The following is a 15967-nucleotide window of genomic DNA, read 5'->3' on the forward strand; positions in this document are numbered from 1 at the left end:
ATGTTACAGATTGTTTCAATTCTACTTCTGGTTTACACATTGGAATAATGCTACAACCATGACTTACTACTGCTTAAAATATGACCAAATACAAATGTAAATAATTGGTTTAGAAGATATCTTGAAAGAAACGATAACGTGCACAATGGCCATTTTACCAACATATTTTATAAAGTGCATTCTAACAACCATTTATCACAAGCTTGTGTAATATTGTGATGTTGTTTCTAATAGGGTTTACATCATCAGATATATATAATTGATGTCATTCATCGTAGGGTACAATAGAGGCGGGAGGAGTGACTGCTACATGGAGTGCTGTATACGATACGGGCAGAGTCAACTTGTTCGAGTAAGCCATATTTCCTGTTTTATTGTTCACAATAATAAGACAAACCATACATTGTACCTCTTATTAAACCGGACTTTGATAATATCAGATGATACAAGAAGCAGCAGAACAAATTGTGTTTCGAAATGTTGTGGATAGATAGTGAAAAGTTCACATATCTGGGTGTATTTTTGTTCTTAGGTGTTCTACTTGTTACATTTTCGTCATTCTGATTATACTTTCGGGGCAACACATTTTGTGACCAAATTAAAACTGTGAGATAGTCGTCAGATCACGAATTCGGATTTGTTGAACTGTATTGCTTGTAAAAAAATGTTTTGTTACATTTATAGATGTTTTTAGATTTTAAACGCGCACTAATAGCACATGGTCTGTAAGATATTCACGACAGTGTTTACCTAATGATACCATCAAATTTTATATATTACATTGTATCGATTTGTTATGTACATTCGACATGCAAATGCAGAAAACGTTCAATCTAAACGTTCGAAGTCAGGTGTTATCTGTCAGAATATCATTGAATAAACATGAGCTTTAAGATTGTAGAAAAGACAAGCAAGTGAACAGCACGCACATTTTAACACAATTTGCTAAGGGCATTTTTGACCAAATTAAAACTGTAAGATAGTTGTCCTGTCACGAATTTGGATTTGTGGAAATGAACACAAATATCTAAGGGCATAATTGGCATGTAGGTTACGTTTATACAAAATATCTCTGAAACGTCTGTTTTCACAAGTATTATTATGGTATCATGAACAGCCGTAAAATGTTGAATGCATTAGTCTTATATTATAGGTTCGATCCTGACCCAACAATAAGACAGTCGTTTTGGAGTCTTCTTATTGGAAGTTCAATTAGAGGCTTTTCTACTGTTTTTATGCAAACCACATTTCTGCGGATCAAAGCTACACCCAGTTTGCAATCAACATCTAAGTGAGTACTTATATACGTGTTTCAGCATTGCCATAAAATCGAGAAATGCAAAAATGACTATTTCAACAGCTTTTTTTATTGCTACAGAAACTTTTAAACCTGAAGTACGGCAGTATTATTGTCGCAGTTGTACACATTGTACACCATTAAAAACAAACTGAAATAAAATACTGTAGAGACAAACAATAAATTTGAATGCACCATACAGCTGTTTCTGGCTAGGACGCGATAATCACTTATTCACAATGACGTGTTACTTAACAATGTATTCAAGATGAACAGGAACTTTTCACCAATGATATGATTAAACATTTTCAAATCGACAATCAACGGAGATATGACAGGAATATTGCAAATGACAAACAAACTCTATCATAGGAAATCACATTTGAAAAAAGAATAAGATTTATTTCAGTATGTATCTTGTCACCGCCTTTTCCATTATGTCGATGTCCTGGTTGGGTGTGCTGGAGGGAGCTGTTATGTTCGGCTACTACCACAGTCAAGGTTGTGACCCACTACAATCGAAACAATTGGATAATCAGAATCAGGTTGATACATATAAATATAAATATATTAAATGGTGATTAACAAAAAAAAAAAAAAAAAAAAAACGATAACACATTCAAGAAAGTATTTTTGTGAATTAGGCACAATATTAGGCGCAATATTTATCCTTAAATGACATGCACTTGACAAAGAAATTGTATCTAAAATATATTATGTATTCTGCTGATTTATTTTCTTTGTGTATTTCAACGCATTCTTCTGATAGAGTGTAATAAATGTATTATATTTCAGCTGATACCAGCTATGGTTGTAGATTTATTCCATGACACGCCTTGCATGCCGGGACTTTTCTTCGCCGCCTTGTTTAGTGCCTCCCTAAGGTCATTCTACATATATCTGAAATAATTCGGCATCTAAACTTTCCATGTACACCATGTTTAAAAGTTATTTCATACTACAGAAACATGTAAAGTTATTCGTATGATAACATAGTTTACACGAATTCTCATTTGGCTCGTGAATTTATGAAACGAATCTTAGAATCTAGCATTTGGCGGGAAAATCGTGGCGCGTTTTATATATCACATTGAAACGAAGAAAGTTTGTATCACTTTTTTATTGTTCATGCAAATTTGTAGAAACGGACATTTCTACATATATGGTCTCCATTGTTACACTACATTGTCATTTGAATGTGTGACGTCATTTGATGAATCGAAGTGACGTCACAATAAGTTTTTATACATGTGTAATACAGTGTACGCAATATTATAACATGTGTGTACCCTCTGAACAAGACAATTCTGTAATTGACTCTATTTTGCTATGTTCAAGAATGCATACTATATAACACAATTATTTATCTTCTATTATAAATGTTTCGATCAAAGACATACACTTTTACCGAATATCCAAACAGCTAATACAAATGTATAACGTTAACTTACATATACAAATATACCTGGTGTTTACTTTCACTACTTTTCAGTTCCATGTCGTCCATGTTGAGCAGTCTGTCAGCAGTATTTTGGGAGGATATTGTTAAACCTCACACCAAACCGATGTCTGAGAGGAGGGGGATCATCATCACTCAACTCTCAAGTAGGAATGTTTGTTCTCTTTGTTTACAAGTTACTAACTTTTGTATATGGAAATAAAACTCTTACTGAACAGAACTGTGATATCTTAATGATTTGTTATGTTCAGTTTTCGTCATAATACTAGTTTACAAAACACTTCTTGGAAATATGAATGTGGATTCGAACAATGGACAGGAAGTCTGTTCGACATCATGATCACTTTGGCGAAATATGTTTTTCTACATTAAGGTCAACATCATGATACTAATCTGTGTGTTGGAAGCTTTGTTTTACATCCCGAGTTCATATTGTTAGGATGTATCATTCTAATTATGCCTCGGTATTACAATACCTTAAATTGCCTAATGAGGATAAGGACCTCTTCCGGTTATATTGGATTCCTAACCTTCACAAAAATCTATATCAACAACGTTTTATTGCTGCTCCTCTAGCCATTCAACCTTGCTGCTCGTCTAGCTGTTCAGTTAAACTTTTGTCAATACTACTACCTACCATTCATATCATAGTCTTTGTTACAGTCCTATTGACATACTGTTTGCTCAAGAAATGGAATTTATACTATATAAATTTGAAAGGACTCCAAAGAAAGTTTGACTAATATTGAACACCCTCGTTTAAAAACACTTTTTTGTAGAATAAACAAACATTTAATTTTTCCATCTCTACACCACCATACCCCATTATAAGCTGAAGGAATGCATTTGTTCTCTTGTTGTGAAAGCTTTGAGTGGTACGAATAATACGTTCAAATATAAATATAGAAGAAATATACGGTCGACGAAATCATAGAAATGATCGACTTTCTGGTTGATAATATCTTCGTTGAGTTTGGTCGTAAGATCTTCCAAAAGACCATCGACATATCAATGGGAACTAACAGTGGCTCTGTTGGTCCATTTGTTAGTGTATGCATTTGAGGCTGAATTTATCATTTATCAAAGACCATATCAAAACAGGTCACAAGGACATACCAAAGTCGTTTAATTACACGTTCCGATGTAGTGACGACTTGCATTTAGATAACAAGAAATCTACTGACTACATCCATCTTACATACCCACCAAGATTGGAAATCGATGGCTCGACAGACTTTCAACATCAGCCGCTTATCTCGATCTTTTCTTGTAATGAAACCATTGTGGACTGCTTTCTACCATGCTGTATGATAGGCATGGTGATTTCCATTCCTTATTGTGAATTGTCCATTTCTTGATAGTAACACTTTCCATTCCTTATTGTGAATTGTCCATTTCTTGATAGTAACACACCTTCTTCCCCAAAGTATGGTGTTAACATGTCGCAGATGATTTCATATGGGTCTGCTCCAATCATCACGATTTAACGGCTTGAAGTCGTCAACTGACGGATAAACTCATAATACAGTTTCAAAAGATGCAGGGTAATGAAAATTATGTGGATGCTTTATGGTTGTGAGAGTGATCTAACTGAGAAATGTTTTATTCTCTTTTATCCGATATTTTGCTTTTTCAATGACTATTTTATTTCTATTTGACTAACGTCGATAGTTGCCTATAAAATTGCCAATGCCGGGGTATCTTTGCTCAATCACAATATCATATTTCATTGACATTTAAAGAATTTGATAATCCTCATTCTCATATATTATTAATTTATACATTTGTTTATATTTTGGTGCTTTTTTCAGTGTTTGTATTCGGTGTTCTTGGCTGTTTGGTCGCCTTTGTTGTTTCAGGACTAAAGGGTCCGATAACACGAGTAAGTGTCCTGATCCGCTCATGCCTGTTTTGAATTATATGTGTTAATATACCAGTTACAGCAAAGCTGTCAGAGTTTAAAAGATTATGAAATAATGAAGCTAATGGACCTCCATCTGAATTTTGAATATTTCTTGCGATCGCGTTGGATTCTCCTCAATCGCCGCCTTTGTTTCTAAAAGCTCTTTAGCATTACTGAATAATCCTCAAGGAAAAACCAGCTGTACGACACAGTTTAATTCATAGTTTGATATTAAAATATGTTAAGAACTCATGATTTTCTGACTTGTAAACAAAATCGTTTCAGTACATTGGTTTTATTTTAATGTAAAGTTCAACTTGACGGTTTGTACATAAAATCAATTATAAAGTTTCTAATTAAGCTCGATGTTGAGCTTACGTTTTATCTTAGAACGTGTGTTGTAACAGCACAGCCTAGAATACGTTTCTGTCCATGAATCTTTGCAGGTTTGCAGGTAGGGTGTAAGTATTATACCTACCACCCCATTGAATGATCGTAGGAATGGAACAATTAATGGATCTTTATAATTGCACTCTTTTCTAGAGACCCCTCTTCTTCCTGATATCTCCTTGACAATATCTCAATTTTAGCCTTACGGTGAGCGTTCGCCGCTGTGAATAAGTCTTTGAGCTCTGTTACCTGGTCAGTATAATGTGACCGATGAGATGTCCGGATAGAGGCCTTCGGCATTATACTTCAGTTCCGTACTATCACTAAGAGGAATGCAGAATTACATTCACTACATGCACTCAACTCAAAAACATTGAGTGGCTAACCTTGATTTTTCCTAGTTATTGATTAAACAGTAAGCAATATAAATGAAGCCAACTACACATAGCTGTTCCTACACACATTTTAGATTCTGCAATAAGCGTACAAATTCAGAAACACGTCATATACGATAGCATTTACTTGACAAAGTTTGAATTGTTCCATTCCTTGAGGCTTTTCATAAAACATACACACTTTTTAAGCGAGCTTGTCTTAGACAAGTTCCAGTTTTAGGGTTGTTTGGTAGAGGTAAAGGTCACTGTTATAATCTTTGGAAACCCGTTGTCAGTGCTAATGCTGCTTCGTTCTTTGAAGGATTCTCATTAATCTTCCCACACTTACTCAGCCCTTATACAGCTTTTAGTTTTAATTTCAGGGTTAATTGGTGAAGATGAAAGTCAATATTACTATTTTTAGAAAAAAAAAAACTTTCGTTTATATTTAGCGAATTCATTCCTTGCGGGATTCTCATCACATTTCTCTCTTATATAGCATCTCATTATCTCCAACACGATTGAGTTCTAGAATTCGAGGCTCAAGGTCACCGAAACTATTTTCTCTTAGAAAATCATTGTCAGTTCTCTATCCCTTGAATGATCATCACACCACGCGTTCTCATTTAGAATCATATTATCGAGGACAATTTCAGGTTTGTTATCAGCGAGTTAACGGCATCAGGATTTGAGGGATTCCCACCAAGGTTCAGTTTAATGGTTGCTTTTTGTATGTGCATGCCATGTAATACTGTTTAAGAAAACATCTCAGCGCTGTAGCGGCTTTATTCAATGAGCCGGCAAAGTCACACTTCGAATTATCGTCGTCAAAATTAAGTTCCTCGTTGTTGGGTCAAGGTCACCCATTGTTGGATAATTGCTCTCTACCAGCTTCATCTCTTGTAGTATCATTCAAACTTCACACACAGTTATTAAGAACCAAACTAACATTAGTTTAAGTTTCAGTTTGCAGAGTTGTTTGATAAAGGTCACTTTTAACATATTAGGAAAATCTGAATTTTTTTGTGGGATTTTGGTCAAAATACTCTTAACAACAAAAGAACCGTTATATCAAATTCCGAAATTAAGAATTGTTGGGTCAAGATCAACTGTAAGTTCTAGCGGCTTTAATCATTGAGTGATTTTCATAAAACTTCGAACACGTTTAAAGGGCTAAAATGATTGAGTTTGAGATTCAAAGCTGTTAGGTCAAGGTCACATTGCTATCTTTAGAAAATCATTATCTGAGCTCTAGCAGCTTCATTCCTTATATGATTTAGATCACACCTCGCACATACAAAAAACTATAACAGTTACAAACTAAACATATACTTTTCCTTTTTCCCCAAATTATCACAAAGCAGCATCAATTTTATAGCTTATTGCAGCGCACAAGCTTGTGAGGGCCGGAAGGGGACATGTATTGATTTAGCAATACTCACTATGCTCGTTATGCTTATCTTATCTACATCAAAAACGTCCTTGTATATGGACATTTTGAAACTAATTGTTACATTTGCGAACCGGGATTGATTATATGATTATACTTGAAAGCATATTCCTTAGCTGCTAACTTCTGTGTAAAAATATCCTACTTGTTATTGTTTAATGACGTGAATTTGACTATACAACATATACAGATAGTCTCCATTGATATACGAAATATATATATAACCTCATTCAATATGCAGCATATATATAAGATCTCAATATATATACAACGTATACATAAATCTCAATATATATACAACGTATATAAAATCTCAATTTATATACAACATATACATAAAATCTCAATATATATCGTATATAAAATATATATACAACATATACATAAAATCTCAATATATATACAACGTATATAAAAAATTCATATACAACGTATACATAAAATCTCAATATATATACAACATATACATAAAATTCAATATATATACAACGTATACATAAACAATATATATACAACGTATACATAAATCTCAATATATATACAACATATACATAATTCTCAATATATATACAACGTATACATAAATATCAATATATATACAACATATACATATATATATACAACGTATACATAAATCTCAATATATATATATATAAAATCTCAATATATATACAACGTATACATAAATCTCAATATATATACAACGTATATAAAATCTCAATATATATACAACGTATATAAAATCTCAATTTATATACAACATATACATAAAATCTCAATATATACAACGTATATAAAATCTCAATTTATATACAACATATACATAAAATCTCAATTTATATACAACGTATACATAAATCTCAATATATATACAACATATACATAAAATCTCAATATATATACAACCTATACATAAATCTCAATATATTTACAACGTATACATAAATCTCAATATATATACAACGTATACATAAATCTCAATATATATACAACGTATATAAAATCTCAATTTATATACAACATATACATAAAATCTCAATATATATACAACGTATATAAAATCTCAATTTATATACAACGTATACATAAAATCTCAATATATATACAACATAAAGTATACATAAATCTCAATGATATATACAACGTATACATAAATCTCAATATATATACAACATATACATAAAATCTCAATATATATACAACGTATACATAATTCTCGATATATATACAACGTATACATAAATCTCAATATATATACAACGTATACATAAATCTCAATATATATACAACGTATATAAAATCTCAATTTATATACAACATAGCATAAAATCTCAATATATATACAAGTATATAAAATCTCAATTTATATACAACGTACATAAATACTAAAATCTCAATATATATACAACGTATACATAAAGTCTCAATATATATAAACGTATACTCTCAATATATATACAACGTATACATAAATCTCAATATATATCATAAAAGTATACACCCAAATTATATATGTATACATAAATCTCAATATATATACAACGTATACATATCTCAATATATATACTGTATACTTCAATTTATATACAACATATACATAAAATCTCAATTTATATACATAAAGTCTCAATATATATGTATTTATATACAACATATACATAAAAGATATATATAATAATAGTCTTAATTTAAATACCATATGTGTGAAAGGATTACACGTGCTATCTTATATAATTTAATTGTACGAGATTAGTGATTTTTTTTAAGAATTTTTAATATCATGTCATCAAGCGTAACGGGATAAAAACCTCTCGCTGTTCATAAAAGTGATGTACGCTGAAGTCAACGACTACCTACTGTGCTTTTGTAAACAGGATCATTGTAATGACAACAATACAAAGAGGTGTTAAAATAGCCATTGTGTGAAAGGGGCTAAATTTAATTGTACGTGACTTTTTTTTCAGATTTTTAATATCATGTCATCAAGCGTAACGGGGGCGATGACCGGAGTATTTCTCAATAGTAAAGATACTAAAATACAAAATATATATTATAGGGATATGACATATGCACTGATTTTGAGATAAATGAAGGTTTCATTACATAATCTTCATGTATATTTGTTTAGTTTTACGTGGTCATACTACTTTCTACCTATAGTCTGTTATGATCTACTATACACTGATTAAGATAAGTAAGTGTAGCATTTGATGTGAAAGTGTGTAGGAAAGTGATAATATTCTATTCTATATTTTAATTACAGGATAATTTAAGGTCAGATGTCCAAGTGACAATGTAATCTCGATTAGCTCTACGAATCAATGATTTGCTTGAAACAGATCAATGCAAAAACAAATTTCTCAAAACAATAAGTGATATATTTTTTTTCCCTGGCACAATGTAGGGAGCGATAGTAGGAGGACTGTCTAGTGTACTTTTCGTTGGATGGATCTCCGTAGGAAAATTCGTTTCTACGGGTGTGCGAGTTCATCCTAAACTGGAACCTGCTCCGATGTATAATTGCCCATCTGCCAATATCTCCATCCAACTGAACAGCACTAATTTTGACAGCATTAGTAGCTCTTTGTACCTAACGAACATCACAGCGTCTTCTGTGGAAACTGAAAGTCTACCGTGAGTAGTAATCTTAAGCGAATTATAACGATACTGCCAATTACAGTTTAAGTACGATTTTGAGAGTTCTTGTAAACATCAACACTGCTAGTGGGCATTTAATCACCGAAGTTTGCCGTAACCGGCATGTCAATCTTCAATTCAATCGAATATTGGTACGGTTCTGAGTAAACACTTTACACACATTTCCTAGCTTGTTTTTAACAATTATTTCGACCAATTTGATTTCACTTAGACTTCTCCAAGGTTGCAAGAATTCAGACCCTTCAGTGTGATGCAGTTTAATCATATCTCTAAACGAAAAGCAGGACATGTTGATTTTGCTGTCTCTTTTTATTAATATCATTATTATACCAGCTGACCGAAGTATTCATTTATTGCTGCATCGAAAATACCGCCGTGTCTGTCTCGTGAGTTCGTTGAAGATAACGAATCAATATACTGGCTACTAATTAGCGGGGTTTACAGCAGTTGTTTGTACTTGTAAAATATAACGTTTTGTAATCAATAGAAAGGAAAATGTACTTAATGACATCTGTCATTTCATGATTTCAAGGATTCCGAAAACTTGTTTATTTCAATATATTTCGTAGCGTAATTTGCGTAATTACAGACCTTATCCCATTTATTCAACTATCAGGAAGAATGTACTGATATTCAATATAAATGGAACGTTTATTGATAAACAATATAAAGTCAATGCAAGCGTTAATAATGAGTTCGTAATAGCACAATAAATGCATTTAACATATCACAATAGTAATTTATAATCATAACAAGAATTATTTATCGTTATATTTTATAAAATACATCAGAGAGACTCGTATATTGCTGATATAGCACCGTTGTGTCAAGTAGGTTATGGTTGGTCAGAAGGCGCAGTAGTAATGCACTCGCCATTCAGCTAGCCGTCCGGTGTTCGATTCCCGGAATGGATGTGAAAAGGTATGGGGTCACCTGCCCGATCACATATTATGTAGGTTATCTCGTAAGTTGTACGTGTGTTGATTCATGATATGACGGAGACTATCAATAAACGCCAATTTTATCAATTGTGTAATAATTACAAGACATTTGTATTAATGATTTGAACATCTTGAACCCATTGCATTCGGCGTGTTGTGGTTTGAAGCATAAGAGTATACCTTACATTAAACCCAATTTCCTTATGCTTCTTTATTACAGACAAGGTTTAGATGTGCTATATTCCCTCTCCTACATGTGGCTTGGCGCGTTGGGTGTCCTCATCGTCGTATTTGTCGGTACAATCGTGAGTCGCCTGAGAGGTAGGTCGTTTATTATAGCCAAACCGGTGCTTACGACAATTACACTATTTACTTAACAAACGCCATAATTGTTGTTGAAATGATAGTTTACAAATTTCTCTCAGATCAATGGTGAAACAAACTAAAGGGTAGGTAGATGACTATATAATGAAATATTCTAAGGACAGTTATACTTGTGATATACATAATAATATTAGTCAAGTAAATATAGAAAATGTTAATAAACTAAGAGACAATATGAGCTATAAGATATGAGCGCTCTTTATTTGCATATTCAAATGTATTACATAAATAAAAATGTGACGTCATCAATGTAGGCCATTAGTGACGTAATATTGACATGGAAGATAACAAATTACAAGTGATTTCAGGTAAAGGCTGTTGAATTTCCTACTAGGAATACTGTAACCTCTAATGTGTCTTGTTATTCATGATGGAGTTTGTGTACGTTAGCAACATGTAAACGTAACGTTACCATTGTACCTATGTGAAACATCTGAAAATGAAAATGATAATACTCATGTTGTGATTCTTAGTTGAATAACCTTATACATAGATATATTTATTTTCAACGCTACTGCTTTCACCCTTGGCGAAAATCATTCTCCTTTATCAGAGATTGCCTGATTTTTCCGAATGAGCATCAGCTGTAACATTTAAGTGGGTCTAGCATCTCTATATATCTCTTACTCATTGTATGGAGGAGAAATCATTTTCAAACATGTACATGGACACTGGTATGTAAATGCACGTAAGATTTAAAGTAATGTTCTCTGTAATGAGGTAATTTGACTTGCATGAATGATGCTCAGATATGTATGTATTGCGTTCCTATACTGACATCACGCAATATTATTCATGTCAATATACATTTTTATATTTGTCGGGATATCTACCATTATCATTATTGTATTACTATTTCTCTTGTGCACCTTTATTGACATTACTATGTAACTTTTTTGTTCATTATATTTACATGTCTTTTACATATTTTTTTTGTCGGTTTTAAAATAACATATATACCTTACATATGTTTCTTTTTCTGTTCATATGCATGGAAATCATCAGTGTGGAGGAATAAAGAAATTAATCATCATCATTATCATCATCGTAGTCGTCGTCGTCATTATCATCATTATCATCATCGTCGTCGTCATTATCATCATCATCATCGTCGTATTCGTCGTCATCGTCATCATCATCATTATTATTATCGTCGTCGTCGTCGTCGTCGTCGTCGTCGTCGTCATCATCATCATCATCATTATCATCATCATCACCATCATCGTCATCATCGTCGTAGTCGTCATTATCATTATTATTATCATCATCATCGTCGTCATCATCATCATCGTCGTCGTCGTCATCATCATCGTCGTCGTCATTATCATCATCATCATCATCATCGTCGTATTCGTCGTCATCGTCGTCATCATCATCATTATTATTATCGTCGTCGTCGTCGTCGTCGTCGTCATCATCATCATCATCATTATCATCATCATCACCATCATCGTCATCATCGTCATCGTCGTTGTCGTCATTATCATTATTATTATCATCATCATCGTCGTCATCATCATCATCGTCGTCGTCGTCATCATCATCGTCGTCGTCGTCGGCATCGTCGTCGTCGTCGTCGTCCTCCTCCTCCTCATCATCATCATCGATGACTTTTGTCTATTTATCTTCCATACTGATATTATTTGATATATTTATTTATTTCAGATCAACCACCAGTAGATCCTGATCTTTTGGTTCCCGTGTATGATCTATTAAGCTGCCGTCGTCCGAAATGGACACGGAGACGGTGCCGATGTGAGACAAGCCTCCCAGAACTCGCTACCGTAAGGCATTCTAATTAGCTGAAGTATTAGGTTACACCGCAGAAATCAATCTTAGATTCCATCAGTTGCTTTCTAGTATACCAAATACAAAACTTTCCTTTAAGCTTACACTACGACAAGTTATTATTTTGTTATAAAAGTTCATAGTATGGTATGTATGGGTTCAGAATTAGTAGTTTTCACAACAAAAAACTAATAATAATACAAAAACAAAAACAAAACAAAAACAAAAAACAAAACAAAACAAAAACAACAAAAACAAAAAACAAAAAAAACATAAAACAAAAAAACAAAATTCATCGATTTGACGAAATGAGATGCCAACAAAAGCAAATTTTCTTTTCTGTTACAGGATTTAAATGAAGAAGAAAAACCTTTTCACGAAATTCTTACGAAGGAACAATCAATTTGATCAGATTAAGTGCTCCACATGGATACAAGTTTTATCGATATTAGGAATAATATAAATTCCATGCCTCATATCAGGATTTGTCAATCAGTGCATAACCGGTAAAGTAAGGACAGAAAAACCATACATATATGCATGATATTTACATTTATCTTGATTTCACATATCATACAGAATTTATCAAAGTACTAATTTATGTTTCTGTGAAAGCTCAACTCTTATTGCTTTTTTAGGCTTTAGATATTTGCCTGATAGAAGTATTTTCTTTTCGAAAATTATACCCCTTTGTACCCAGTATCACACGCTGTTTGACCTATGTAATGTAGTGCTGTACAGGACGGCAACATATTCGTTGAATGACCTTGTATTTTTTACTTACATTATCTGATCGTAAGTGTATTTTTTACTTACATTATCTGATCGTAAGTGTATTTTTTACTTACATAATCTGATCGTAAGTGTATTTATAGACTGTAAGAGATTCATATGATTTCTTTTATGTTTCTCGGGTTACACTATCCATTGAACCATAAATGACACATATACACATATACATCTCAAACGGGCGTGTACAACGCATAACAATTATGTCGTCTCTTCGATAGCCGTTCACATTTCGGTCAGTAAAGTGATGAAAGTGAAAATGTAACACGAAAAAAAAAAATCAGACAAATATGATTCTTAGTACAATCACGAATTGAGGTATTAAATAAAGCGGGGTATTTTTCTCAGTTACCCCACTTTGTTTTTCTGTGTAAAGCACATCTTTACATCCCATGATATTTGTTCTAAGTTCGTGTGTAGTGTTGTATACAGTGTGTCGCCGTAGCTTGTTGTCCTCGACATACACTGTTCAGGTACTTTTATGAACCTTGACAGGCCGCTGTGGAGTGATCACGCTGCGCTTTAAAACAATTCGTGAAAGAAAAGTACTTTGTCCTGTACCGCGCCAGATTGTCGTGGTGTGCCTTACTGCAGTGATATGATGATACATTGTAACACTATATGAGCTAAAATACGTTCGTTAACGTGAGGTATTATGTTACCATTTGCCCTTTCTTGTGGCCTCTTCAAGGTATACCTTGATTTCGATGTAACTTTATCATAATTTAAGGTCCTCTCTTCTTTATGTAATTAAAAATCAGTTTGGAAAGTTTCCCTTGTTTTTGGCTTGGAAAACGGGTATTTTTGTGCGTATCATGTGTATCTCAGATTTTTACCTCTCTTTGATATGACATTGTTGTGTCACATTTGATAAGATGGGCGTTCTTCAGTTCTTGTCTGTACCACGATATAACGTGACACATTTCGGTCTCACAATATATGTGAAAAATTCAGTATAACTGATAATTTATGTACAGGTCACACTTTGGTGAATGTTTTAGACAGATTAATCAGAAGTTTGTAGCACTCGCATCATTAATGTCGGCAGACCTCACTTCCCTACTTCCTGTACTTGTTTCAACCGGTATCTGTGTCCGTCTGGACGTTTGCAAAGTTTCGGTATAAGATATTTCAGGAACCCAAGGATAAAGTTAGTTCACACTTCATCATAGCACCATTTGTTCTACGTCTGATAAGACTTTGGTTTTGGTAGTCAACGGTCCGGGATAAAAGTTAAATGTCGTGCATGACTTTTGAAATAGATAATGAAAAGCCTGAGTACCGAATGTCTCTTGTACAGCGGGATGGCGACGACATGTAACACGTGATGTCCATTAATAGCGTGGGCAAACTCCCGGGACATAAGGAGGATGGATGGTTGATGTGTTAAAACACCATAACTACATTATACGGAATGAGTTTCTTCCTCCGGTATGCCGAGGTGTTAATGGTTTTATTTTACATATTTAAATATAGATTCAGTTTGTAAATATCAGGTTTCGACAAAACTACGTCATTAAAAATGAATATGAAGCAGGCAATATCTGCGACCAGCTGTCCCCTGGGTGGAGTGATGCCATGATGTCGGGTGGTCACGGTAGACTTCACTCTGACAAGTATATCGATATTGATACATATATATTGTATCCCACGCACTTCACATCTCATTCGTCCAGTATATCAGTCAATGGTTAAATGTGAGGATCGACTACAGACTTTCCAAGACTGGTCACAACAAATACATCAGACTCCCAATCTACTTGTTTATTTCGGACAAAATGAAAAGGTCACATGTCTCATGCGTGGAGTATATCTATGCTCTGAACGTCTTACGATTGTGTAGAAATCGAACATGAACACAAAATTATCAAAGCACTGTAATTTTGTCGTTTAACTATTCTAAGGTTTGCCGTGATGTAAACGTAGAAGGAGAAACATTCTCTCTCCGTGAAGACGATGATATGTGTAGCTGTTCGATATGTCATCCATACAGAGTACATGGCTCAGACTTCACCAACCTCATCGAGGACAGAGGCTGGTCTTATGATTTAGGCGAGATAAAACGTTGTCGAATTAGCAAAGGTACTATTAGAAGATGATGAAGATTATTAGATTAACGATCCCGTGTTTGATTATAGGTCACTGTCACATAGGTATCAGTCACGTATCATGGTAATTTGTGATGGATATTTAGCCAATTAAAGAACGACTCCAGGACTATTAAGTCTATGATAAAAAAAAAAACTATAAAAAATCATAAAAAAACTTACTCTGTCTGGCCTATGCATTGAACCTTAAAGACGTCATGTCGGAACTTTTGTTATGTAAAGGATGTGTGGAGGGTCAAGCTAACCTGAAAGAACACGACTCTGTTATGCTTGATTGACGATGAGATGATAGATCGATATTTCGAAAAAGCCTTTTCAGCTTCAATCATTTAGAAGTGGAGAAATTGTGACGTCATTTTGCTATCAAGTACATTTAACAGAAGATCAACACTTCGGCTTATGTAAAACAATAATTCAATGGGAAAA

General features: G+C 33.5%; 1 protein-coding gene across 1 annotated transcript in view; it reads left to right on the forward strand.

Annotated features, from left to right (window-relative positions):
• Window positions 1-13052, forward strand: part of LOC132562570 (sodium-dependent multivitamin transporter-like) — an 18092-nt gene extending 5040 nt beyond the window's left edge. The window contains exons 6-16 of the mRNA XM_060227318.1: window positions 279-352; window positions 1154-1291; window positions 1707-1842; window positions 2093-2181; window positions 2790-2902; window positions 4568-4638; window positions 8838-8895; window positions 9282-9507; window positions 10693-10793; window positions 12522-12640; window positions 12993-13052. Of these exons, the coding sequence (XP_060083301.1) occupies window positions 279-352; window positions 1154-1291; window positions 1707-1842; window positions 2093-2181; window positions 2790-2902; window positions 4568-4638; window positions 8838-8895; window positions 9282-9507; window positions 10693-10793; window positions 12522-12640; window positions 12993-13052 (1185 nt within the window). The remainder of the gene's footprint in view (window positions 1-278; window positions 353-1153; window positions 1292-1706; window positions 1843-2092; window positions 2182-2789; window positions 2903-4567; window positions 4639-8837; window positions 8896-9281; window positions 9508-10692; window positions 10794-12521; window positions 12641-12992) is intronic.
• The last annotated feature ends 2915 nt before the right edge of the window (window positions 13053-15967 follow it).

Source organism: Ylistrum balloti, unplaced genomic scaffold (assembly GCF_031769215.1).
Source record: "Ylistrum balloti isolate Yb309-2 unplaced genomic scaffold, AGI_CSIRO_Ybal_v1 Utg371448, whole genome shotgun sequence".
Taxonomy (NCBI): Eukaryota; Metazoa; Mollusca; class Bivalvia; order Pectinida; family Pectinidae; genus Ylistrum; species Ylistrum balloti.